Source organism: Sminthopsis crassicaudata, chromosome 2 (genome assembly GCF_048593235.1).
Source record: "Sminthopsis crassicaudata isolate SCR6 chromosome 2, ASM4859323v1, whole genome shotgun sequence".
NCBI lineage: Eukaryota > Metazoa > Chordata > Mammalia > Dasyuromorphia > Dasyuridae > Sminthopsis > Sminthopsis crassicaudata.
In genome coordinates this window covers 42,412,382-42,436,969 of record NC_133618.1, presented here as the reverse complement: position 1 = coordinate 42,436,969, position 24,588 = coordinate 42,412,382, and the positions used below count along the sequence as shown (strand labels likewise).

The following is a 24,588-nucleotide window of genomic DNA, read 5'->3' as shown; positions in this document are numbered from 1 at the left end:
TTTTCAAACTCAAAAACAGTAAAAGAAAATCCATACTATTCCCAGGAAAAAAAGGTCTCCCTCAAAGGAGAGAGGCAAGGATAAAGAGTCCAAGACAATCTACAAATTTACTCTGCTGCTCATTGCAGTTCAAGTGAGACATATTAGTTATACTCCAGCAAGTGGTGGTCCACAAAACTATTCCACAGTCTTCCTTCTACTACATCTTAAGTAAGGAGGCTGACCAGTTCTTTCCCTATAGTCCAGCCAGGACTTTGCTGGACTGCCAGCTGGCAATGTGGGAAACCCCACTTCTGGCTCTTACTGACTTTTCATCATGTTAGCAAAATTAGTTTATAGAGTTTCTTTTCAAAGCCCCATCTTGTTTGTCCCCCAACCCCATTACATTATGTGTATCTACAGGCAATATAATCATATCTAATATAGTTTTTTCCCTAACACAAAAGAATCTATGCACAGAGGGAAAAGACTCAAATAAACCTCCTGCAGCATGATCAAAAAAAAGCAGAGATCTCTCCCATCATCCTCCTTACCCCCCAGCCTCTAGAATGGGGATTCTTAACCTTTTTTAATGGCATGGCCCCTTTTGCTAGTCCAGTGAAGCCTATGTGGATCCCTTCTCAGACTAATGTAATTAAATGTAAAAAATACATAGAATTAGAAGGGAAACCAATTATAATGAAAAAAAGATGCATCTTTCCTCATTCAAGTTCAGACATTATCCCCCCCCCCCCAATCTATCCCTCAGAGGTCTGTGGATTCCAAGCTTAAGAGACCCTGTTCTAAAAGAATCTTTTGTTGGAGGACCTATTGGCCCAAAGTACAGACTTACACCTGTCTATGCTAAGAGACAGTTCATCTCCATTTTAAGTGAATACTAAAATAAATAAATAAATAAATTGAGCCCAAGGCTTTCCGCAGGGTATCAAAATGGATGGCCTCCTGGACAGAATACCCCCATTTCAAATGCACCTCCTCCCCCCCCACACACACACACAAGCAGACAGACAAACAGACACAGCTATTCTAAGAGATTGTTACTAGACCGAACTGGGCTCATCTTTCTGACTATAGTAGACAGGCCCAACCAATGCTGCAGTGACAGAAAGGAGGCACTAAAGGTGACCTACTAGAAAGAAGGGATTTTTAACACCTCTTTCTTCTAAGGATTTTTAAAACCAATCAGAAGAAATTGGGGTTGAAGGTCTATCCAACAAGTGAACAGGTTATACACAAAGCTCAACTCCCAGGGCCTTTTGTATAGAGGCACTTTATCTAACCCCCCAAATCCTTTTGCTCAGGGTTTACCTCCATTGGACTCTAAACTATGAAAGAGGACTTGGAATTAGGTAGGTTCAAGTCATGTGCTATTAAGATCTGCCCAGCAAGTATGGGGCTCGCTGGAGGCTGCCCATTTCACCCAGGTGAGGTGATGGACCAGGCTCCCCTGCCCACCCTCAGACAGACAGACAGTCACACACCCCCCATCGCCGCCGGAGAGGCCTCCGGGCCCGGGCTAACTCACCGCTGTGCGAACTGAACCACCTGGGTGCGATGTGCAGAGGGAGCGCATCTGCCAGCGATGCTCGGGAGCCCAGGTACAGCATCCCGTCTCTATGGTGACTACCACCTGTCTCCTGGTAACCATTGCCGTGGGCATATGTGGAGTCGGCCCCGGAGCCGCCGCCGCCCGGTGCCCTTTCGGTGTCGCCGGCCCCCCGGGCGGCCGCCGCGCTGTAGAGGCCGAAGGGCACCCCTCCGGCCGTGGTGGGGTCCATGCCCATACCGGCCACCGAGCTGACGGAGCGGCTGCGCAGCCCCATGGCCCCGCCGCCCGTCCGATAGTGGCCGAAGTGGGGGCCTCCCCCCGGCGGGGGCACGGCGCTGTCATCCGTGGAGACGCCCGGGAAGGGGCCCCGGGAGCGGCCCGCCGTGCTCTGCTTGCCCCCCATCCCCGGCCGAGCCTCGGGCTGTAGGGGGGCTCGCTCCCCGAGAAAGCGAGAGCGCCCCTCCCCCACCTTCCCGCGGCCGGAGCGGGTCCTGGGCGCTTAAAGGGAAGCCGGGGCCAAGCTGGGGGTGGAGGGGACCCCGGGAGGAGGGCGGGGACTAGAAACTAAGAATCAAAGCCGAGCCGGGCGCATGTCGCCCGTCCGCCCGCCCGCCCGGGCCCCGAGGCGACGCACACTCCGGCCCCCCGCCGGCCCGCCCCGAGCTCCGGAAAACCGGGGGCGGCGGCGAGAAGCGGGGCCCGGCAGCTCGGGCTCCTGCTCAGGGCTGCTGCTGCTGCCGCCGCCGCCGCCGGGGCGCCGCGGCCATGGACAGAGCCACGGGCTGACTGGCGGGCGGGCGGGCGGCTGGGCGGGGAGCGCTCCCTCGGCTCGGGCTCGGGCTCGGGCTCCGGTTCCAGGCGGGGGAAGGGCGGCGGCGGCGGCGGGTCGCGCTCCCGGCTCTGCCGGCGGCTCCGGCTCCGGCTCCGGCTCCCGCGGTCTGGGATCCTCTCACTCTCCTGCTGCTCCTCACTGCTGTGGAGACAATAGAGGGCGGCAGAGCGCAGGCGCGGCCCGGCGGCGGCATTTCCCCCCTCCCCCCGCCCCGTCCTCCTCCGCCGCCCCGCCCCGCCCCGCCCCGCCCCGCCCACTGCACTTAACCCTTTTGCTGCTCGCCCTCTGACCTACCTCCAACCCGCGGTGCAGTCACCCCACCACTCTACCTGTCTCCGGAGGAGTTATCGTAGTCTCCACCGTTCCAAACTGGGCGGCCTGGGGAGCCGGACTAGGATTCCTCCTTAGGGTACGAGTATAATAGCATCCTCCATCCCCTTTCCTCCCCTCCCGAACAAGTTCCAGGCTCATCCCCAAAGGGGCTGCCGCCATCCCGGAGAAACCGAAGCGCGAAGAGGGAACATTTCTGGGTGACTTTCAACCATATCAGTGATAATGATTCAACCAATCCATCCACCAACAGCATTTGAAATGGGGGCATTCTGTCCGGGAGTAGAGCCCTTCTCTACAGACGCACCTGAAATAATTCCCACTTGCAGTCATTCCTTATTTTATTTTTTAATATCTTATTTTCCCCGTTATATGCAAAGCATTTTTTAAACCTTTGAATTCCATATCCTCTCTTTTCCTCCCTCCCACTCCCCCACTGAGAAGGTGCACGTGAAGTTAAAACATTCCATAAAAGTCTCATAAAGATAATTGATTTTCTCCCCTCCAAAAAAAAAATTCTCAAGAAAAATAAAGTTTGAAAAAAAGTATGTTTCAATCTGTATTCAGACACTATCAATTCTTTCCCTCTGGGAATGGACGGCATTTTTCCTAAGTCCTTCAGAGAAGTCTAGAATCATTGTATTCCTGAGAACAGCAAAGTCATTCACAGCTGATCATCCCACAACATGCAATGTGCCATTCTAATGGGTGAGACAAGGACATGGAAACAAGCAGGACACACTCAAAGTAATAAGATCTTGCTTATATGTGTGTATTTACATAATATATGTAGATGCGTATGTATGCATACTGTACGTCTGTATTTACATGATGTATATATAGATATGTATACACACTATATATGTATTAGCCCTGTTGCATGTATTACAATAATATGCATATATACGCACCTCTAGTCATCAACTTTGTTCTTATATTGAATTTTATATATGCTGTATATGCTTTGCATTAGCACATAATTACAATGTATATATATCTAAATACAATGTATGTGCAATATAAATACAATGTATACACATGGTATACATGTATCTATATTTCCATAGACCCGAACACAAAGTAAATGTTTACATAGTATCATGAGCTAGAAGACTATTTTTTGCCAGAAAAGAATACTAAAAATGTCACTATCAGTCGGGGTCTCTGGAAGCCCGACTTTAACTAAAGAATATCTTGAGAGACTATCGTTCTGCCGGGGTTACCCGGAAGTGAAGTCGGAGTTTCAAAAATCCGCCGGGGATTTTCAATCCACCCAAGTTCCTTTTGTTTCTATTCAGATGCAGAAAGGTCTTTGATTAAGCATCTTCTTGCTATAATTCTGCCCCCACGGCTCCTCCTGGTGGGCATGCGCAGTATTTCCTATGTAGTCCCTCTCCTCCTCCCATCAGCCCCTCTGCCTTTCTCCTTCAACTTTTTCAGGATAGGTAGTTTGGGATGGAAAGTAGATTTTTTGTTTCCTCCTTCCTTGGGATTTTCTGCTTTTCCGTCAGAGTGCATTATAAAATCACGTGAGGTAGGTCCAAAAGGCCCCTGACTTAGGTACCTGCTATATGAAAGCTGTTCTACTCACCCTCCCAAAATGACTTTGCACCAATTTTGTATGTATTAAGTTATTATTGTTCAGTTGTGACTGACTCTTTGTGATTCCATTTAGGGTTTTTTGGTTTTTGTTTTTTTGCTGAGGCAATTGGGGCTGACTTGCCCAGGGTCACACACAGCTAGGAAATATTAAATTTTTGAGGCCAGATTTAAACTCAGGTCCTCCTGACTTAAGGGGTGGTACTCCGTTTAGGTTTTCTTGACAGAGATACTAAAATTGGTTTACCATTTCCTTCTCCAGATAATTTTACCTATGAGGAAACTGAGGCGAACAGGATAAAGTGATTTGCTCAGATTTGAGCATTTCAACTCAGGCCCAGTGATCTATCCACTGCCACTTAGCAGCCCATTGTGTTCAATATATGTGTCTATAAATGCATGTTTCCTCCTTCATGAAATGTAATCTTCTTAAGGACATAGACAACTTTATTTTTTTTATTTTTGGTTCTCCACTGCTTAACCTAGAATAATAATACACTTTGAGATTTACAAAAGCATTTTGTTATCTCATTTGATCCTCAAAGCCACTTTGCCATTATTAGCTCCATTTGACTAGTGAGAAAATAAATTCAGTGACTTGTCCAGGATCACCCAGCTAGTCTATGAGAGGATTGCAATTCAGGTCTTTCCTCAAAATTCTTCCAATCCAAAGAGCTCCTAAGACTTGTGTTTGAATTTCAGTAAGGGCATCTGAGTGACCATCAATAAATGATTTCGTTTTCTCATTTATAAAATAAAGCTTGGCTGGATGATTTCCAATTTCTTCTAATTCAATTCTGCATCTAAGTTAGCAGTAAGTGGTACAAACATATAAACAACCATTTGAAAAAGGAAACTTAAAAAGGAGAACCAGTGCTTGGCTGTTTTTTCCCCCCCTAAAGTGGTCACTCTGGGCAGAAATAGGGAAGATAAGGAAGAATGCTAGCTTCAATTAAGCCAAGCTGAAGTTTCATTCTGAATTGCCACAAGAATCTTCCCCACCCCATTCCATCCTTTGTACCAGTCTCCCTCAGGAAAATGTTACAATTTAAACCAGAAAAAGGACAAGGAACAACCAGGATAAAGGTTATGTCTGTAAATTTCTCCCATCAACAGCCTTAGCTATTCCTAAATTTAGTATCCAGAGAGGGATACTTTTAGCACAGTAATATGGCATCTGTTGAAATCTAGAGAAGTTCAAAGGCCTTATGAACTTACAATATTAGACTAATTTCATTTTATTTGTGTTATATCAAGCTTGTTTGTATTTTCCATCCATCTCCCATAATAGTTTGGTTTGTTTTCCTTGGGTACTAAACAGATGTTGGGGAAAGAGGAACCAGAGAACATTGGTGGATGATCAATGTGCAAAGGAAATGAAAACAAGTGGCAGTTGAATGGGGGGGGGGGATTTCCTTTTTCTTTGAACTTCCTTGTTGACTTTGAGTAAACTGCCTCACTGCACAGTTTTGCTGTGAAATGGGATTGATAAACTGCTGACCCAGCTTCCAGGAGAGAGATAGACAGGGATACAGAAAGAGAGAGACAGAGACAGACTGACAGAGAGAGACAAAATGACAGATAGACAGATGCTGTTAGGGAACCAAATGATGCAGAGTTGTGGGAACTCCTCTTTGGTCAATGCAGGTCCAATGTGAAAGAATTCATGAACTCAAAATATTAGACTGGCAAAAAGGAAGTTTATTGTGGGCACTGCAAAAGTCAGCTTTTGCTAGGAAGACTGACTTCTGAGTGACAAAGTCCTGGCAGAGAAATCCTGGCAGAGATGATGAGGAGAAATTGAGGCTCTAAGCCTAGATGGATCAGCTCTTTTTCTGGTTGTCTGATTACCCCTCTCTCCTTCCCTAAAGTAACCAAGGGCAGGTCCAGATAGCAAATGAATTCGCTATCAATGCTGTATTAAAACAAAGTCTTTATTGATAGTAAAGGGATAGACAGGCATTTGGCCTCTAGAAAAGGCCAAACTGCCTGGCAAGGGCCGGGACACCAGAACAAGTTGGCGGGCACAAGGCAAGGATAAACCGAGTGCGAGGATTACATTCTTAGAAATTCCATTTATATATAACCAGGGTCATAAAACAATGTTTTCACAGAGATGTTATCCAAGAGGTTCTGGAGATATTTGTAAATGAGACTGGAATTTCATTTGTGTCTCAAGTTATCTCCTTTAACTTCTCCTAAGACTGGAATTTCCTGTGTCTTGGGCTATCTCTTTTTTACCTTATCAGAGAAATAAACAGAGGGGTTAATACTGAGAAGAGAATGTCTTCTCATTGGGCAGGGATCCTGACAGGCAGCTATGCCAAGGAGAGAGACTCTTTGACCAGGCATGGTTCTGCTTTTGGGCCTCTGCAAAGAAATGAGCCCCCACCCTTTAAATCACCCTTTTAATAGGAAATCTGAGACTCAAGTTTCAATTGAATGAAATTACTTCAATGTTCCCCAGGCCTAGATTTCCAGTAGAATGAGACCACTTACATTGGAGCTAAGTAGGAAATGGTCCTGGGCCAATCTTTTTTTTTTTTTTTTCTGGGCCAATCTTGATGAAACCATTTAATTGCTCCAAGGGCAGTCCCCATCAGGAGAGTTTTAGGGCTAACCCCAAAAGTCAAGGACAATTTCAGGGTTCCCAATCAAGGGGAGGATAACTGATAATATTGATTTCCAAACCCATTTGCAAATGTAATTTCTCATAGGTCAGACTGTAATAGGTCAGACTTTTAAATATCCAAGTAAAAGGCTTACATAAGAGAGAGCCTGGGAGTCTGACTCAGAACACTTGGAAAAAAAAAGAGCATCAGAGTTTATATACACCTATTTCATTGAACTGGACACTTAGTTTTCTCCCTATCCTGGTAAATCAGAGAAGCCTTCATGCCCATAATCTAGGAGGACAAATACACATAATCATAAAAAGAGACAACACTGTACAGTAAAAAGAATGAGAGTTCTGAATTCAAAGAATCTGGTTTTTAAGTCTTGGTTGTGCCACCCATGTGGCAATGGGCAATTCATTTCATTCTGCTAGATCTCTGTTTCCTTTTGTAAAATGAAGGGAGTAGACTAGATGATCTCTAGGATCCCTGTGAATCTAAACTTTAATTCTAATACTAAAAAAATCCATCTCGCTAAGTGAAATGAGCAGAACCAGGAGATTATCCAGGAGATTATTATACATGGTAACAAGATTATTCGATGATCCAGTCTAATAGACGTGGCTCTCTTCAACAATGAGATGATTCAAATCAGTTCCAATTGTTCAGTAATGAAGAGAACCATCTATACCCAAAGAGAGAACTGTGGGAACTGAGTATAGTTAATAACATAGCATTTTCATTCTTTTTGTTATTTGCTTGCATTTTCTTTTGTTTCTCTTTTTTTCTTGTGCAGTACAATAATTGTATAAATATGTATACATATATTGGATTTAACATATTTCTACCATGTTTAACATATATTGGACTACTTGTCATCTAGGGGAAGGTGTGGGGGAAGAGGGAGAAAATTGGCAGGGGTTTTTGAGGGCTAATGTTAAAGAATTGTCCATGCATTCGTTTTGAAAAATAAAAAACTTTAAGAGTGAATAAAAAAAAAAAAAATCCATCTCAGTGGGTGTGTTGATCTCCCCCTCCCCCAACCCCTTTCCTGTGGCTTTCCATTTTGCAGCTTCACCAAAACAGACATTAAACAGAAACCAGTAACAAAGAATAATTAACCATTAAGTACATGGAAAACAGAGCTAGAAATAATAGGTAGCTTGATTATGTATTTTTAGGTTAATAGATATATAGTCCTTTATATATTAAGACTAGCAGAAAAGACTCAAGATTTATAGCAGAAAAAATGTAAAGCCTTCTCATTACATAGACGGGAATATTGAGTGTCAGAGAAGTGAAGGGGCAACCTTCAGGCTAAACAACTAGTGATAGAGGACCAGACCTCTGACTGCAGGTGCCCTTTAGCTTGGCTAGCTGGTGATTCTCTGGCAAATATTGACTGGCTTGGTGAGGAGGAGCTGACAGCTTTGTCCACAGTTTTGCTAATTTCTTGCTAGTTTCTAAAACAGGATTTAGGTAAGTACTTGGTATAAAGTTGTCGATTTTGGCGTCAAATCCCAGATCTTTAAAGGGCTGTAAGAAAGTTGAAGTTTGATCAAGGCCATCCTAGGCTTAGTTCTATGCATGGAATTCTGGCTCTTAGGTCCTTTTTTGAGCTTGGTTTTATAATAAGAAATATGATTTCATCTGAAGCAGGAATCTCTTATTTTGATAGGAGTGTTTGTAGCATTAGATCCAATTAATATGTGCTAAATATTTATAAAAGTGCTCAGTACAATTCTTGGCACGATGGAAATCTTTATTCTGTTTCTCTTCCCTTTGAACAGAATCCAAGGGAAAGAGAACCCGTTTGAAATGTGCTCCCTCTAAGAGGCAAGTTCTTTATTTCTGAAAACCTTAAGCAGGGGCCAGATGCGCCAGCTGAGGACGCTTATGCGGCCCGCGGTTATGACAAATGGGCCGAGGGCGGAGACAGTGTGAGCTTTTGTTTGTACTATAGTCCGGCCTTCATACGGTCTGAGGGACAGTGAACTGGCCCCTGTCTAAAAAGTTTGAGGCCCACCGCAAAGACTCATATTTGCCAAAAGTGAGAAAGTCTAAACGCAAAAGGCTTGAAAACATGAGCTTTTCACAATGTTCTGGCATGTTCTAGAGACTGCCTGGCAGATGTTTAGGACTTCGGGGGTGTAGTTAACAAGGATGCTGGGAGAGATATCGATCCACATCTTTGTCCTTCCATTCATCCATTTATGTGTCTGTCTCTTCATCTGATCCTCTATCCCGTCCGTCCCTTTATTCTTGAACAGGGTTTAGGATATCGGGAAGAAGGAACCGGAGCTGGTCTTTTGCCCACCTGTAAGTAATCTTTTTGCCCCGCCCACAGCGTCTGTTCAGGTTGGACTACAGTTCCCGACAGAGCCCGCGGTAAAACGGAGTGGGCGAGACTCCAGCTTCAGAGAGCAGAGGAGACCTCGCTGTGTTACGTCACTTCACCTGGAAGCGATAAGCGCCCTAGCTGGGTCAGGGAGGGGAAGAGAGATTAAGGAGAGTGGCTGGTTATGTTTGGCAAGGCGCGTGCACGCCAGACCACGAGGGATGGGGGCGGAGCCAACGCTGACGGAGCATCCAATGGTTAGCCAGACAGCAAGATGGGCGGGGCGTAGAGGGGGTAGTCTGAGGTGAAGGGTGCGTCCTCCTGCGTGCCGAAGCCCCGGCGCGTGGGGCCGAGGGGAGGAGCGCGGCGGCGGCGGGGGCCGTGGGGCGGCGGCGGTGGTCTGGCCGGAGATGGCGGCGCGGTGGAGCAGCGAGAATGTGGTGGTGGAATTTAGGGATTCCCAGGTGCGCAGCGGGGGGAGGTGGGGGTGGGCCGAACGGAGCCGTCCGAGCATGCGCCTCCTGCCTCCCTTCCCCCCCCCCAGTCACAGTCAGTCCTGGGGCGCTACGCGCCGAGAGCTGGGGGGCAGGGACCGGGGGTAGCGAATGCCGTCCGGTTAGAGGGAGAAGAGAGGAACGGACACTCGGAGGCCAGAGACTGACCGGGGTCTGAGCAAGACTTTCCGGCCGATGGCCGTTGGTGATCGACCGTTGGGGCCGGCCCGGGTGGGCAGAGGCCTGGGGGCCGAGGTTGGGCAGGCGGACCCTCCCCACGGGCGAGGTGAAAGGCTTGGAGCAGCCAATGGCGGATGCCAAGAGCTCGTCTCCCATAATGCTTCCCTGCAAGAGAGGCTGTAATTCCTCCCACTTTACTGATGGGGAAACGGAGTCCGGGGCCGTGGCCGCAGCCGCCGAAGCTGGCTGGGGGCGAGGCAGCACTTGAACGCGATGTTGGGTGACCCCACTTCCCTCGGCCCGACGGGTGACCGTGGCTATCTAGGGGAGCAGTACCCCAGATCACAAAGAGTCGGAGACTCATTCTAGCCTTTGAGGCCTTGTTAACCTAAAACAGGAATCCTCCCACCGGAGGTGGCCTGGCCTCTGCCCAGTGGCGTCAATGAAGAGAGCTCCAAATCCCTTTATAATAGATGAGGAAACTGAGGCCTGAAGGGTAGGGGTATCATAGAGGAGCAGGCCTGAGCCTGGCCTTGGAACCTGGATCCTCTGGCTCCAGAGCCAGTGGTAACCACCTGATCAGCTGCAGACACTTTTTAAAACTACTTAGATATAGGGAGAGACCTTCCCCAGCCAACCCTCCCTACCCCCAACGCTGGAGGAGCATCCAATGGTTAGAGGACAGCAAGATGGGCTGACCCCTCCCCCAAGCAAAAACCACTTAGTCTTTTTCCCTGAGACGCCTAAGCTCTTTTGGGGGAGACCGCACATGTCGGTGAAATACACAATGGATGCAAAGTAAAGGGCAGGTAGCTGCAGGAGTTGTGTTGAGGGAGCACCGGCAGCAAGCCTGAGTTTGTCAGAGGTGGGGGGGCAAAAAAGGGGAGCTGCTTGTACAAAGATAAAGCAAGCAGGATAGAAATAGACAGAATAACCACAATCAGCATTCACCCAAGGGGGTTTTACAAACCTTTCATTTGATCCCTTATTGTTGCCTCTAAGGAAACTGAGGCAGGTAGGAAGTTCACAGGGGCAGCAAAGCGAAGCTTCAATAGATTGGAGTAGGGATGCCCATAAATCCCCTGTTTATATTTGATTCTAGACATAAACTGGGGATCAGAGCAATGGGGAAGTACTAGGAACATTATCAGAAGTGAAATTCTCTTCTTTAATTGCCATACATCTCGGAGGCAAACTGGTATAGCCATAATCCTACTAGTAGCATCGATGCAGCACCTACTATATGCCAAGCATTATGCTAAGTGCTTTACCAATAGAATCTCTCTTGATCTTTACAATAACTGTGTTAGGCAGTTGCTATTATCTCTATTTTATAGGTGAGGAAACTGAGACAAAGCAGGGATCACAGTGTCTGGGGCCAACTCAGAGTGAACTCTGGTCTAACACTCCAGGCTTGTCACTGGATCCGCTGCCTTACACCAGCTTCCTTGTGAATAAAGAGTGAGGCAGGAGAAACCTGATTTCCAGTCAGACTCTGCTGCTGTATCCTGGTTTTGTGGACCTTGATTTAGCCTAAAGGGGAACCAGGTACTAACATTTGAGATTTAATCTCAGGGCTTTGTATCACTGCACCACATGGATTCTGCCCTGTACAAAAGCAGGAAACAACTCTTTCCTTCCATAGTAATAGATGAATGGATGAAAAGAGGCTCTCATAAGTCCCTTAGTGGTGCCTGGGACTCAGCTTCCCATAAGGGACTTCTCTCAGAGGACACTGAAGTGCTTTGCACTGACTCCCACATGATGTCTGTTAGGGTTGCCCTCTCCAGGAGAGCACAAGTTATCCAAGGGATAAGAACAGTGTCCCCATTTATGTTTTTGTTGATTGTTTTTGGCTAGAAGAGACTTCAGAAGCTATGAGGAAATGGGGCTCACTGGGAGTTTGGCTGGCCTTAGGTCAGCCAGTTGGAAGGGCCCAAGGGGTGTCTCGAGTCCTGGGCCTCTGCTCTCAGAGTCAGCGTTCTTTCCATCCATGCTGCCAGCACAAACCTGCCTGTTCTACCTCTAACATGGAAGCTGCTACTCTTCAGGCCCAGGTAGCTTCATCTCCACTTTTCAGTGAAGATATAATTCAAGCCACCTGCAGTGAGGCTGCAGGCACATGTAGTGGGAGGCTGTGAAGTACTGTCGGAAGTAATGGAGGACAAAGGAAATTTACCAATTTTACTCTGTGAGTTTTTCTTTCTATAACTTTAGCATTTTATAGGAATGTAGTTTTTAGAGTATATACTAATCTGCTAAATAGACTGTGCATCCCATCATTCACTTCTTAAAAGTGTAGTCACTTGGCCCAACCCTTTCATTTTAAAGATGAAGAAATTGAGGCACTGGGAGCTTATGACTTGCCCCAAATGACACAGCCAGTAGTAACTAGCAGCTTTAAAACTCTTAACTGCCCTGGCCAGTTTGCTTTCCAGCATAGGAAAAAGGGGGATGGGGAGATTAAGGCTCCTTTTGTTGCTGTTTTACAAATTCATATATGTACTTTCTTTTCTTTTCTTTTTTTTTTTTTTAATAATTATAACTTTTTTGACAGTACATGTGCATAGGTAATTTTTTTACAACATTATCCCTTGTACTCCTTCTGTTCCGAATTTTTCCCCTCCTTCCCTCCAACCCCTCCCCTAGATGGCGGGCATTCCCATACATATTAAATATCTTATAGTATATCCTAGGTACAATATATATGTGCAGAACCAAATGTTGTTGTTGTTGTTGCAAAGGAAGAATTGTATTTGGAAGGTAAAAATAATCTGGGAAGAAAAACAAAAAAATGTTCACAGTTTACACTCATTTCCCAGAGTTCCTTCTCTGGGTGTAGCTGATTCTGTCCATCATTGATCAATTGGAACTGAATTAGATCTTCTCTATGTTGAAAATATCCACTTCCATCACAATACATCCTCATATAGAATCATTGTTGAAGTGTATAATGATCTCCTAGTTCTGCTCATTTCACTCAGCATCAGTGATGTAAGTCTCTCCAAGCCTCTCTGTATTCCTCCTGTTGTCATTTCCTATAATTTACCCAACCATTCTCCAATTGATGGACAATCCCGTATATGTATTTTCTTTTTTTTTCCCCCGTATATTTTCAAATCAGTCCTGAACTTTTTTTTTTTTTCCCCTGAGGCTGGGGTTAAGTGACTTGCCCAGGGTCACACAGCTAGGAAGTGTTAAGTGTCTGAGGCCAGATTTGAACTCTCGTCCTCCTGAATTCAAGGCTGGTGCTCTATCCACTGCGCCACCTAGCTGCCCCTACTCCTGAACTTTTAAAAATACATTTTCATGTGGCTTTCAGAACTTTATAGTGAAGCAATCCTGGGTCCAGATTAGGTTTTTTGTTTTTAATTTTAAGATTCCATGAAAAAGTATCCTGTTAGCTCTGCCACCATTTAGCCAATAGTGCTCAGGAACCAATTATTGGATTAATCCTTGGGCATATATTCAATCCATTCTGAGCTAAAAGTCCTTCAGAAACACCTGGCTTGGGGATTTGCCTGTGTGAAGGGCTCATTCTCTAGGAGAGAAGGAGTGGAGAAATTGTGGAAGAAAGCATGCAGGACCAGGAAATATGGCTAACATTACACAGAAAACTATCATACAACTCTCAAACTGAAGGAGTAGCATAATACTGAGCAAAAGGACCCGGGCCTGGCTCTGCTGTTTAATGCTGTTATTACTTTGGACAAGTCACCTGGCCTCAAAAGAGCTAAGATTTCTACTTCCTTGCAATTAAGAAAGTTGGAATAAATGATCTGTAAGGTCTCTTTCAATTCTAAATCTGTGATAGGGCACTCAGTATTTATAGGAAATGGTTTCCTGAAAATAATTCTTTCTGGGGTATAGGATAGACTTGGGAAAGACAGGACAGGAAGAATTGGGGAAGATGTTTAGATGCTAGAGCACAGGAAGTCCTTTGCTGGGACTTAAATGTCAGTAGAGAATGAAATGAATTCTCAGTCCTTTGAAGGTATTTAGGACAAGAAAAAACAAATGTGCAGACTAAAAGTTTGTCTAATAGTTTAGATTTTGGAATCTTAAATGCCTTTACCACAGGGCCTTGTCCTTGGCTCTTTCCTAATTAGATTTCCTATAAAAATCATTAACATAAAACAGATGATTTCCTTATCAAACTTGTGAAAGACAAGTTAGCAGGGAATTGGATGGCAGAAGCAGGAATCTAAAATACTTTAATCAGGTAGAACTGATCAAAATTAAATTTAATTTAAGGGAACTAAATCTTTTCTGCACTGGTTAGGCTACACCTGAAATCTTGTATTTATTTGAGAACTTTGTCAGAGGGTAGTGGTTGAAGGAATTGGAGATGTAGGATATCTGTAGGTTAGATTCAGTGGAGGTACATGTGAGGTTTCTTAAAGGATTTAAAGGCTCATTTAGAAGATTATATTTAATCTATCCAGCTCCAGGCAAGAAAAGTGTGACCAGTGCATGGAAGGAGACAGATTTAGGCACACCACCAGGAGAAACTGTAAGGATATTTAAAAATGGAATGGATTGCCCTGTGAGTCCTCCTATTACAAGAAATATTCAATCAGAGATTGTGTAATGGTGATGAGATTTATTTAGATTTAGGGAACCAAAATGAAATTAGGATTTCTGGTGGTCAGGAAGTTAAATGAGGTCTAGTGGCAGGTTCAAGATTCAGGGAACCAAATGGAGAGGTTTGGCTCCCCTACAACCTCTTGGGATTCGGAACAAGGATAGGGGGTTTAGGGGACTTGCTTCTGGTGGCATGGAGGTTCTCTGTAAAGGAATTTACACACCCGAAAACCTAAATTGATACAAGAGGTTTATTATGGGGATTGGTAGTAAGGTTAGAAATCCTGACAGAGAAGCATAAAAGTCTGGTTAGGAAATGAGTGAGGATGAAGAGAAGATGTCACTGAAAAGAGTATTCCAGTGGACAGAGACCCTTGGCATCCCAAGCATGGAACTGGCATGTTTGGAACCTCTGCAAAGAGGTTTTAGTTTGGCTCTTTTATAATGGGAGCTTTGGCTACAAGCTGAAGGGGGCTCATGGGTGGAGTCCCAAGTTGGCTCCTTACTGTGTTTCAGCTTAAGCTGGAAATTGAATTGAATTCTATGAGTTTCAGGACTGAGCCAACCCCACACAGATAACAAGGATGAAACTGTTCCTCTAGGCAGGGTCCCTCACTGAGACAGAGTTGAAGGAGATTTTCTCCTTTAAGGATTTTTAGAGTTTCGGGGTCCATCTTCAATAGGAGGAATTCATTCCTACTTGATGTGAGAGGACTGGATCACCTTTAAAGTTCCTTTCAACTCAGGAACTCTGTGGTTCTGTGATTTAAGAATTTTTTTATTGGTACTTTTTGTTTTTATATTGCCTTCATTTCTAAATATATCACTTTCTCCATTGTCTCAAAGAAATTTTAAATAGGAGAGGGAAAAATTCAATAAAACCAACTCACCTCTTGAGTCTAAAAGGTTATGCACTATTCAGTGCTAGTAGTCCCCTGCCATAACAAGGAAAGGAAGAAGCATTTTCTCAGCTCTCTCCAGTACCAAGTTTGATTATTATATTGTGATTATAAGGCATTCAAAATTTGTTTTTGTCGTTCTTTCCTTTTACATTGTTGTAGTCAGGCATGTTATTTTCCTGGTTCTGCTTGTTTTTCTTTTAAATTAATTTCATTTTGCATCCATTCATATGTTCTATTTTTTTGAAATTTTCATGTTAATTGTTCCCAACAGCATAGTAATATCAATCAACATTTATTAAGTGCTTTTATTTTGTGCCAGGCACTTTAATAAGTGCTGGTGATAAATACAAAAAAGAAACAGATTCTGCACTTGAGCTTATAGCATGCAAACAAATACATATGAAACAAGCTATATTCAGGATAAATGAAAATTAACAGAAGGAAGGCAGTGGAAGGGGTTAGGAAAGACTTCCAATAGAATGTGGAGTTTTAGTTGATACCCAGGTGGAACAATTCTGAGAGATGGGAGGCTCCTGTTTGTGAAACAATGACATGTAATGTCCCTGGATTGTGTGGGAGTGACATGTGAGAAGATTAGAGAGATAGGAGGGCTTAGGTTTGGAAGGACTTTGAATGTCAAACCTTTATGAACAATAGTTTGTTTAGTTGTTCCCCACATGAAGTGTTCGTCCCTTGCTACCACAAAAAGTGCTACTATGAATATTGGAGTACATAGGGAAACTTTCCATTTTTATTCTTTCTGGGATGTATTCCTAACAGTGAGATATGTGGGTCATATATAGCCTTTTAATAAGTTTTTTACAAAACATAATTCCATGTTTTTTTCCAGAACAGTTAAACCAGTTCACTGTACCATCAACAGTACAATGTACTTGTCTTTCTACAGGTTTTCCAGCATTGATTGTTTCCCTCTATTTTATATTTGCCAATTGTAGAACCTCAGAGTCATTTTGATTTGTATTTCTCTATTATTAATGATTTGGAGCTGTCTCTGGAATGGTTGTTAATAATTTTTTTGAGAATTGTTTACTTCTCATTTGGGGAATGACTCTTGGTTTTAAGAAGATTTCTTTAAATCTTTCTCTTGGGATTATTAAACTTCTCAGGTTTGACTGCTTGATCCCTATCTCTTGGTTCAATCGATCAGAAGATGGGTGACTAACTATCTTAGACCATTATTTTCTGGATCTGGAATTGAAAATTAGAAAGAGGAGCATTATGCAGATTCTGTTGCCTTAATGGTGTGTGATTTATGAGTCTCATCATTATTACAACCCTTCTAGACAGATAGGCATCAGCGAATATCTTTTGCTTGAGGGGAAAAAAAATCCATTACAAATTGAAGGCCGTACCAGTTCTGGCAAATTTTTTTTTACTAAAAAAAAATGAGAAAAGAGGGGCAGACTCTCTTTACTAGTTTCATTTGTTCAGGAAAATGGCAGAATCATTTCTAATAAAAATGACTAGGATCTGAAGGCAGCATTTTCATTTTTATTCTCTAGAGAGTTTCATTTAAAGGAGGTGGTGATGGCCAGGGTAAAGTCTGCCAAAGAAAATTGCACACCTTCCTCAACATTTCTCATTCATTCAGCATTTGTTGATGCACAGTATGCCAGGCCCTGGAACAAAGTGAAGTTGAGATGAGACATGGTTTTTGTCTTCATTAAACTTAGTCTAGTTGGAAGACACCAACCCAGACAACTGGGATATACATTATATAATCATTGTTTGTGCAGACATGGGTTTTAGTTGTCATTTAGCCCTTTTACAAGTAAAGAAACTGAGGCTCAGACATGTGAAGTGATTCTCCCTGACACAGATAGGTAATGACCTTTTATTTAATAGTTTACTGTTAAAGGAAACTCCATCTCTAGGAGGAGATATGTGCCCAGCAGCCATGATGTTGTGTTCAGAGAATATCAGCTAATTTTCAATAAACATTCAATAAGGGGATGAAGAAGATTGAATACAGGAGTTCAAAACAACTCTCCTAGCATCTCTAGTCCTTAATTTAAGAATATTGGATCATGTCATATGAAACTGTCTGATTCTTTTATGCCAGTGTATTTCAGTTCTTGCTTTTCTTGTATGAAATCTGATAATGCAAATATTATAGTTCTTGATCATAGGCCTGTGACAAACTGATGTTAAAGAATTGACTTGACTGATTTGCATTGATTGAGTGTTTCTAACATGCATTCTTAGAGGGATGAACAGAAAAGTGCTTTCATTTCTTTGAAGTTTATTACCATACTCTTCATTTCAGCTGGGATTTCAAATAGAAAGATTTGAGCAAGTCATAGTAGTCATCAATTCCATAAAGAATGTATGCAAAATACTGGTTTCCTTTAAAATTCAATTGGATCTAATGAGGCTAGACAGGTAAACCTGTAAAATTTAGTGTTTATGAATTTCTCCCAGTGAGATCAACTTAGCAGGAGGACCATTTGTGAACATACAATATAGTGTAAAATAATGGTATAAGATATTTCTTTTTAAATTTTTATTATTATTATTATTATTATTATTAAAGCTTGTTTTTCAGAACAGTGGATAATTCTTCAACATTAGTCCTTGCAAAATCCTGTGTTCCAATTTTCCTCCCTTTCTTCCACACTTCCCCTAGATGGCAAGTAGTCCAATATATGTTAAATATGGTAGAAATATATGTTAAACCCAATATATGTATACATATTTATACAATTATTGTGCCACACAAGAAAAAAAAAAGAGAAGCAAAACAAAATGTAAACAACAACAAAAAGTGAAAATGCTATGTTGTGTTCCATGCTCTGTTCCTAGTTCTCTCTCTGGGTGTAGATGGCTCTCTTCATCACTGAACAATTGAAACTGATTTGAATTATCTCATTGTCGAAGATAGCCATTTCCATCAGAATACATCCTCATATATAGTATTGTTAAAATGTATAATGATCTCCTGCTTCTGCTCATTTCACTTAACATCAGTTTATGTAGGTCTCTCCAGGCTTCTCTGAAATCATCCTGTTGGTTGTTTACAAGATATGTTTCATAATAAAATTCATCACTATGTTGAATTCATTTTGCTAGTAGAAATAAGTTATCTTTTTGTTTTGAAAACATTTAAAAATAGAGTCACCCTTTTCAGTGTTTGGGTTTATATTTGAACTCAGGTCTTTCTGACTATAGGCCCAAAGTTCTATCCAATGTGCCACTAGCTGATAAGTATTAACACATGGTAGGGAGGGAAGGGGGCAGAGGAGGGATCAGCCCACGGTATTCTAGGAAATAGTTAATAGCAGGAGGAATCTGGGGAGGCTGCATAGAAGAGGTGGCCCCTGTTATAGATTGCAAATCTGTTCATTGCGTGGAAACTGATGTCTTCTTGCTATCCTAACTCTTTTATACTGTTCTCTTACCACCAGCCTCTAAGTTTATCAGGCCCCCAGACTCAGGACTAGACTTCCTGTAGAGGCCTTTCATAGCTGCTCTTGGATTGGCTGCATCACCAGCTGGATTTCTCTTTGCTCATGCCCACAGAATGAAAGAGCACCTGTCAGCCTCTAGAGTTCAGGATTGAGTCTCTTGTCCCTGATACTCTGACTTCTTTCTTGAGGTTGCACAACTGTAAAAACCAGCTTCTTTCTAGTTCACCACTTGTGATTATACCCAGATGTTCAAAGTGGGATCTTCCTTGATAGTCTCCTAGAAAAGGCATTCAGTGGGAGGATGGCATTAAAACAACCAAAGCCTGCTCAATGCAAGAGGGCTGCTGTGAATGCCACCAGGAGTAGTGGCAGTGTCTAAATTAACTTTCAGGCGCAGCAGGATTTGAACCTGTCCAAATAAGAGAAACCAGGACTTTGTAATTGCAGTTAATTAAAAGCAACTTCTGACTCCAGCTTGAAGACAAGCTTTATTTGGTTCAGTGCTTAATTTTGGGAATTGGATATTGAATGATGAAAGATGCTTCTTTCCAAGAACTGGAGACCAATGTAATGACCTGGAAATTCTATATTGAATATGAGCTTTCCTTTTATTTTGCTAAAATTTAATCTCTGGGGTACCCAGTAGGAACTCATAAGAACTTGGTAACCAGGTGTTTGCTTGATCTTAGATGTAGCAAAGATAAGATTTGAATATGGCTGACTACATCTATGGCACCTAAAATAAGCCACAGCCCTTTGAATTTAATACTGATGCCTAGCTTGTTTGGTGACGTCTGGGTGGAATTTCGGTTCACAGGAGACTTTTCTAATTTCTCTAAATTTTGTCAAGGTCCTAAGGGGCTCCCTGTCCTAAGACCTCTCATCATTAACTCCTTTTTACTTTTTTAAGTTATGGTTGAGTAACAATTAGAACTGCCTTTTTAAAAAGTAAACTGAAAGGTAAAAGAGTTTAAGATTTATATTGAGAATATAAGGAGAGAATTAAAAGTTTATCTTTATAAAATCTGATAATTAATAGACAGAAAGATTTTAGACTATTGATCTCAGTGATGACAAAGACACAATGAAAAATAATTAAATCTCCTCTATTTGGGGCTTGAGTGATTCTTTTCAGCTCATTTTTAAAATTGAACAATTGTTTATGTTTTTTAACAGGCAACTGCAATGTCTGTAGATTGTCTTGGGCAACATGCAGTGCTTTCTGGGTAAGTGAGCTCCAAAGTTCTCTTGTTGTGTGATTTCTGGGAACAAGAAGTTTCTGATCAAGTGAAGGCTACCTTGTGTTCCCTGCAAGGACCAAGGTTTTGAATTCATGGGGATCATGCTTCTAGAGCTTCTGGAGCCATCCAGCCTGCTTGTTTTATAGAAGAAAACAGGGGTTATGTGACTGACTTGAAAGTCACAGGAGTTAAGCTTTGGATGCAGGCCCCCTGATTCCAGATCTGATCCTTTTCCCACTTTCCTATACTGCCTCCCTACTTCGTAATTTTCAAGATCAGGATTCAGGAAGATTTATCTTTTTTTTTTTTTTTTTTTTTAATCCTGTGCCCACTTTAGTACCATATAAGAATAGCATGAAACTGTATTTAGTCCTGAAACTATAAAGTTTAACTAATTTTTACCTGATTTTAGGGGGATTAAGTAACTTGCCCAGGGTCATACAGCTAAAAAGTGTTAAGTATTTGAGGTCTGAGGTCAGATCCTCCTGACTCTCCACTGAGCCAATCAGCTGACCTGCTATTTACTTTTATTAGAGATTCTACTCTTGATCTTCTCACTTCACTTCTCACTGATCTTCTTTAATACTGCCCTTCAATCTTCAATTTCCTTTGCCTTGTCTCTTTTTCAAAGGGAAAAACATCATCTTATCTACTTGACTTCTCTTCCTGCCCATCTCTTTTATTTGGGGAGAAGTGTCTGAAGCCAGAGCTTGCTCTTAGAAAATCAGAGTTCTTCATTCTCTGAGAGTATCTAATATCTTAATGCTCTTTGGGATTTTGTTTGTAGAACTTGTGCTTCTCTCTCTAGTAATGAGCTGATTCTTTAATCTGATAACACTTATCTGAACTTCTCTTCCCATTTATTTTCATGCTCTTTTAATTTTTTCTTTACTCTTTTTCTTTTAAGTAGGAGCTAATAGTTTTCATACTTTTCTTTGGCAGAGCTGCTTATCTTCATGGATATCTTATGATTCAGAGTTCTTTTTAGCAAAGAGACTGATGTTTACCCAACATGTTTGTGCATGTAGCAAGAAATGTGAATGCATATAATTTAACACAGTAACAGTGAAATAGTCGGGGGAGCAGAATTGAAACTTATTTATTTCTGCCCCTTTCAATTTCAAACCTTTCAATTACCTGCTATACATAGTATACACTACTAGGTGCTAGAGATAGACAAAAAGGAAACAGTTCCTGTGCTGAGGATATAGGTCATATATACATATGAAAAAATAACAAAATATTTCAGAACAGTAGAGAGCATGAACATTGTAAGGTGAAAGGGGAATCCAGAAAGTACTGCTTTGTGAGAATGTTGCTGAGCTGGGTGTTTAACTGAGGGATTCAAGAGATCTAGGTGAGGAAGGCCTCAAATTCACTAGGTGATTAAATTTGGTGGTTAAAAATAGTCTATTTGCAAGGGAATTTATAGTTCCAGGATGTGTGCTATCTGTTAAATAGTGTCTTAAGAGTTTGTTTGTTGTTTGCATAGCTCCCATGAGATGCACTTGTCATTTGCCCATAGTGGGCTGCCTTTCAGAGTGGGTAGATAGCACAGAACATGAGTCAGATGCAATCTCACTTGCCTTCATGCTGGATTATACCTGTGTTGGAAGGGCTGCCTTCTAAAATTATGCTGTGACCCAGCTACTTGGTTTCTCTTTTGTTCTTTTTATGCTCTTAAAATTCTTTGTCCTCTCTGAGGTCTGAAAAATTTTTCTGTTTGGGAGAAGTTTTGAGCCCCAATTGCCAAATAGTTCTGGTTTAAAAGTAGATCCTCCACAGTAGTCCTAACTCCCTTGCATATATTTGGTACCCTTCCCATTTCAGCCGCCGATTCCTGTACATTGTGAATCTGGATGCCCCATCTGAAGGTCACCGCAAGATCTCTCGTCAGAGCAAATGGGACATTGGGGCTGTGCAGTGGAATCCACATGACAACTACGCACACTACTTTGCAGCTTCGGTGAGTGCACTTTGGCAGCAAGACAAGTTAGTAAACATGAAATGGCAGGGTCTCTGTTCTGAGTGGAGAATGAAACCATCAATTTTCCATGCAGAAAGTCAGTAGGGAATGAATTTGGATGATATCATTTCTTCCTAGAGAAGAGTAAGAGAGGCAAATCAAAAACCTAGTCTGAGTACTGTCATGGGTGTCACATTTTGTATCTGGCTTTGAATGGTCATATTTTTCATTCTAAATTTCTTAAAGGAGAATAAATGTTACTCTTTTCATCTGTGTCCCTGTTGGGTGTGTTAATGAGCTTTTGCCCATTTGAGTTATCTTGACTGGCTGATAGAAATGTGCTAAAGATCTCTAATACTTGCCCATTGCTAAGTACTATTGAGATTAGAAAATTTTATTCATTCATTTATTCATCTATTTATATTCATGCTCAACATAAACACAAAACAAAAAAAATTTCCACATACACAGCAGAATTGAGAGGATTCAACATAAAACCATGAATTTCCATTTCAGACTGTTTACTTTTTTAAGAAGCTGTGTAACAAACACTACACATTGTTTTCAAAGCTACCCAGCTTTTCTTTTGTTAGCACTTTTCATTTTTTCCTTCCTTGCCCACTCCATCCTAGAGAAGGCTACAATAAAACATGAACATAACACATGATATATGTGTGTATTAGGCACACACACACACACACATATATACACACAAAAACCATATTACACATGGTTCTATTTATGAGTTTTTTCTCTGGAGATGGACAGAATCTTCCTTCAGAATAGATCCAAATCTTTGCATGCTTTTCTAAAATCAACCAGTTCATCATTTCTTAAACAGTAGTAGTCCCCCACAATCATATACTACAACTTTTTTAGACATTTTCCAATTAAAGGATATCTATCATTTTAAGCAGTCTGATAGTTATAAAATAGTCTTCCACTGCATCCAGGGCCAAATCCAGCCTCCTGTTCTTTATCTGGCCACTGGACCCAGATGATTCTCCAGGAGAAAATGAGGCAGGTGACCCTGCCCAGTCCCAGTTCCCTTCACTGGGATCTGATTAATTTACATGTCATGGCATCACCTCCCTGCTGCCATGGTGATCTTCAAGAATGAATGACAAAGAATAACAACACTGTAAGATGTTAAATTAAAACTTGTTTTAATTGACATTTCGTTTCTCTCATCAATAATTATTTAGGGCTTTTTTTTTTTTTTTTTTTTTTTTTTTCACGCAACTATATATGGTTTTGATTTCTTCTTCAAAAACTGCCTATTCATATCCTTTGGCCATTTGTCATTTGGGGAGAAATTGGAAAAAATTATAATCTTGATTACTGTCAAATTTGTAGATGATTCTATTATTGGGGGAAGCAAGTACATAAATAAATATGAGAGATGTCTTTACAGGAAAAGGAAGTGATCTCTAAGGGTGAGCGAGCTTTCTTTTCTTCTGTTTATTGATCCCAAAAGTCTCTGCCCACTACTAGGCACTTACTGGGTGACCTTGGCTAGAGCACTACTTTCTCAAGTCTCTTAGTTTCCTTTTGTCTAAAGTAAGGTTCCATCCAGGCCGATAGGACAGTTAAATGTCTTAACACTGCTTTTTCCACAAAGGTGAGGAGAATGTTAGGGAGTCCCTTGTGGATTAGTTGCAGGTAACCAGGGAATGAAATCAATTTTTAGTGCTGCCTGGGACGAAGTCTTTTGATATTGTCAGCTAGCGAAGAGACAGAGAGCATGTGAGAAAGGAAAGAAGAGCGATTCTGTGTTAGCCACAGAAAAAACAAAGAGCTTTTCTTACAAGCCACTCCCTGAAAAGTTGGGTGTCCTCTCAGAAGAGAGGAGAATTAACTTATTAGCTTATTACCTTTCCTTTTTACTCCTTTGCCCAGCTTCTTGTCACATTGGAAGAGCACTGTCTTGTCATCTTCTCTCTTTAAGCCTGTAGTTCTCTGCTTTATTCTCACCCAGGTCATTGTCCCAACCTCTTTTTATTGAACTGAAATGTATTATCATTCTATTTGCCACTGAAGATGCTGGCCCCTGAAAGGAGTTGACATGCCTTATCTCAGGACTGAACAGCTACCTTGTTGTTGTGTTTTATTTTTTTAAATGATATTTTACTTTCCCCCAATTAAATATAAAAATAATTTTTAGCATATTTCTTTTAATTTGAGGTTACAGATTCTATCCCTTTCTACCTCTTCTGCCCCTTCCCTGAGACTATAAGTAATCTGATATAAGTTATCCTCCCTTTTTTCAGAGGAGCTTTGGAGCTTCAGAAGAACTTGGGCATCTGTCTGCAGGTTGGATGCAGATGGGCTCACCCCAGTTGTCACTCACTCTCCAGCCTCCCTTTGTGGGAAAATCTAAATTGAGGTCTTTGAGAGCCCCAGCTGCTGCTGCTACTGCTGCTCCTTTTAAAAACAGTCACAAGCCATCTTTGAAGTTTATTTTCTGCAGTTGTGGCTTCTCTGTGTCCAATATTTCTTTGCCTCTGTCCTGATTGAAGTGCCAATGTAA

The 24,588-nt window shown here is 42.1% G+C and overlaps 2 protein-coding genes across 11 annotated transcripts in view; one reads left to right on the top strand and one right to left on the bottom strand.

Moving 5' to 3' along the window:
* Window positions 1–2,548, bottom strand: part of ZNRF1 (zinc and ring finger 1) — a 96,791-nt gene extending 94,243 nt beyond the window's left edge. For 2 of the 5 annotated variants that reach the window (XM_074286006.1, XM_074286007.1), the window contains exon 1: window positions 1,526–2,548. In XM_074286006.1, the coding sequence (XP_074142107.1) occupies window positions 1,526–1,952 (427 nt within the window). In that variant the 5' untranslated portion in view covers window positions 1,953–2,548. The remainder of the gene's footprint in view (window positions 1–1,525) is intronic. The other 3 variants (XM_074286003.1, XM_074286004.1, XM_074286005.1) reach the window with 2 other exon arrangements.
* A 7,048-nt stretch (window positions 2,549–9,596) lies between these two features.
* The window catches only part of WDR59 (WD repeat domain 59), a 60,848-nt gene continuing 45,856 nt past the window's right edge, over window positions 9,597–24,588 (top strand). For 4 of the 6 annotated variants that reach the window (XR_012485808.1, XR_012485809.1, XM_074285995.1 and 1 more), the window contains exons 1-3: window positions 9,597–9,727; window positions 20,028–20,077; window positions 21,923–22,058. Coding sequence is in view for 4 of the 6 variants with exons in the window: in XM_074285995.1 (XP_074142096.1) it covers window positions 9,674–9,727; window positions 20,028–20,077; window positions 21,923–22,058 (240 nt within the window). In the remaining 2 variants the exon portion in view is untranslated. Of the gene's footprint in view, window positions 9,728–12,056; window positions 12,129–20,027; window positions 20,078–21,922; window positions 22,059–24,588 lie in introns of those variants that run through there. The other 2 variants (XM_074285996.1, XM_074285997.1) reach the window with 2 other exon arrangements.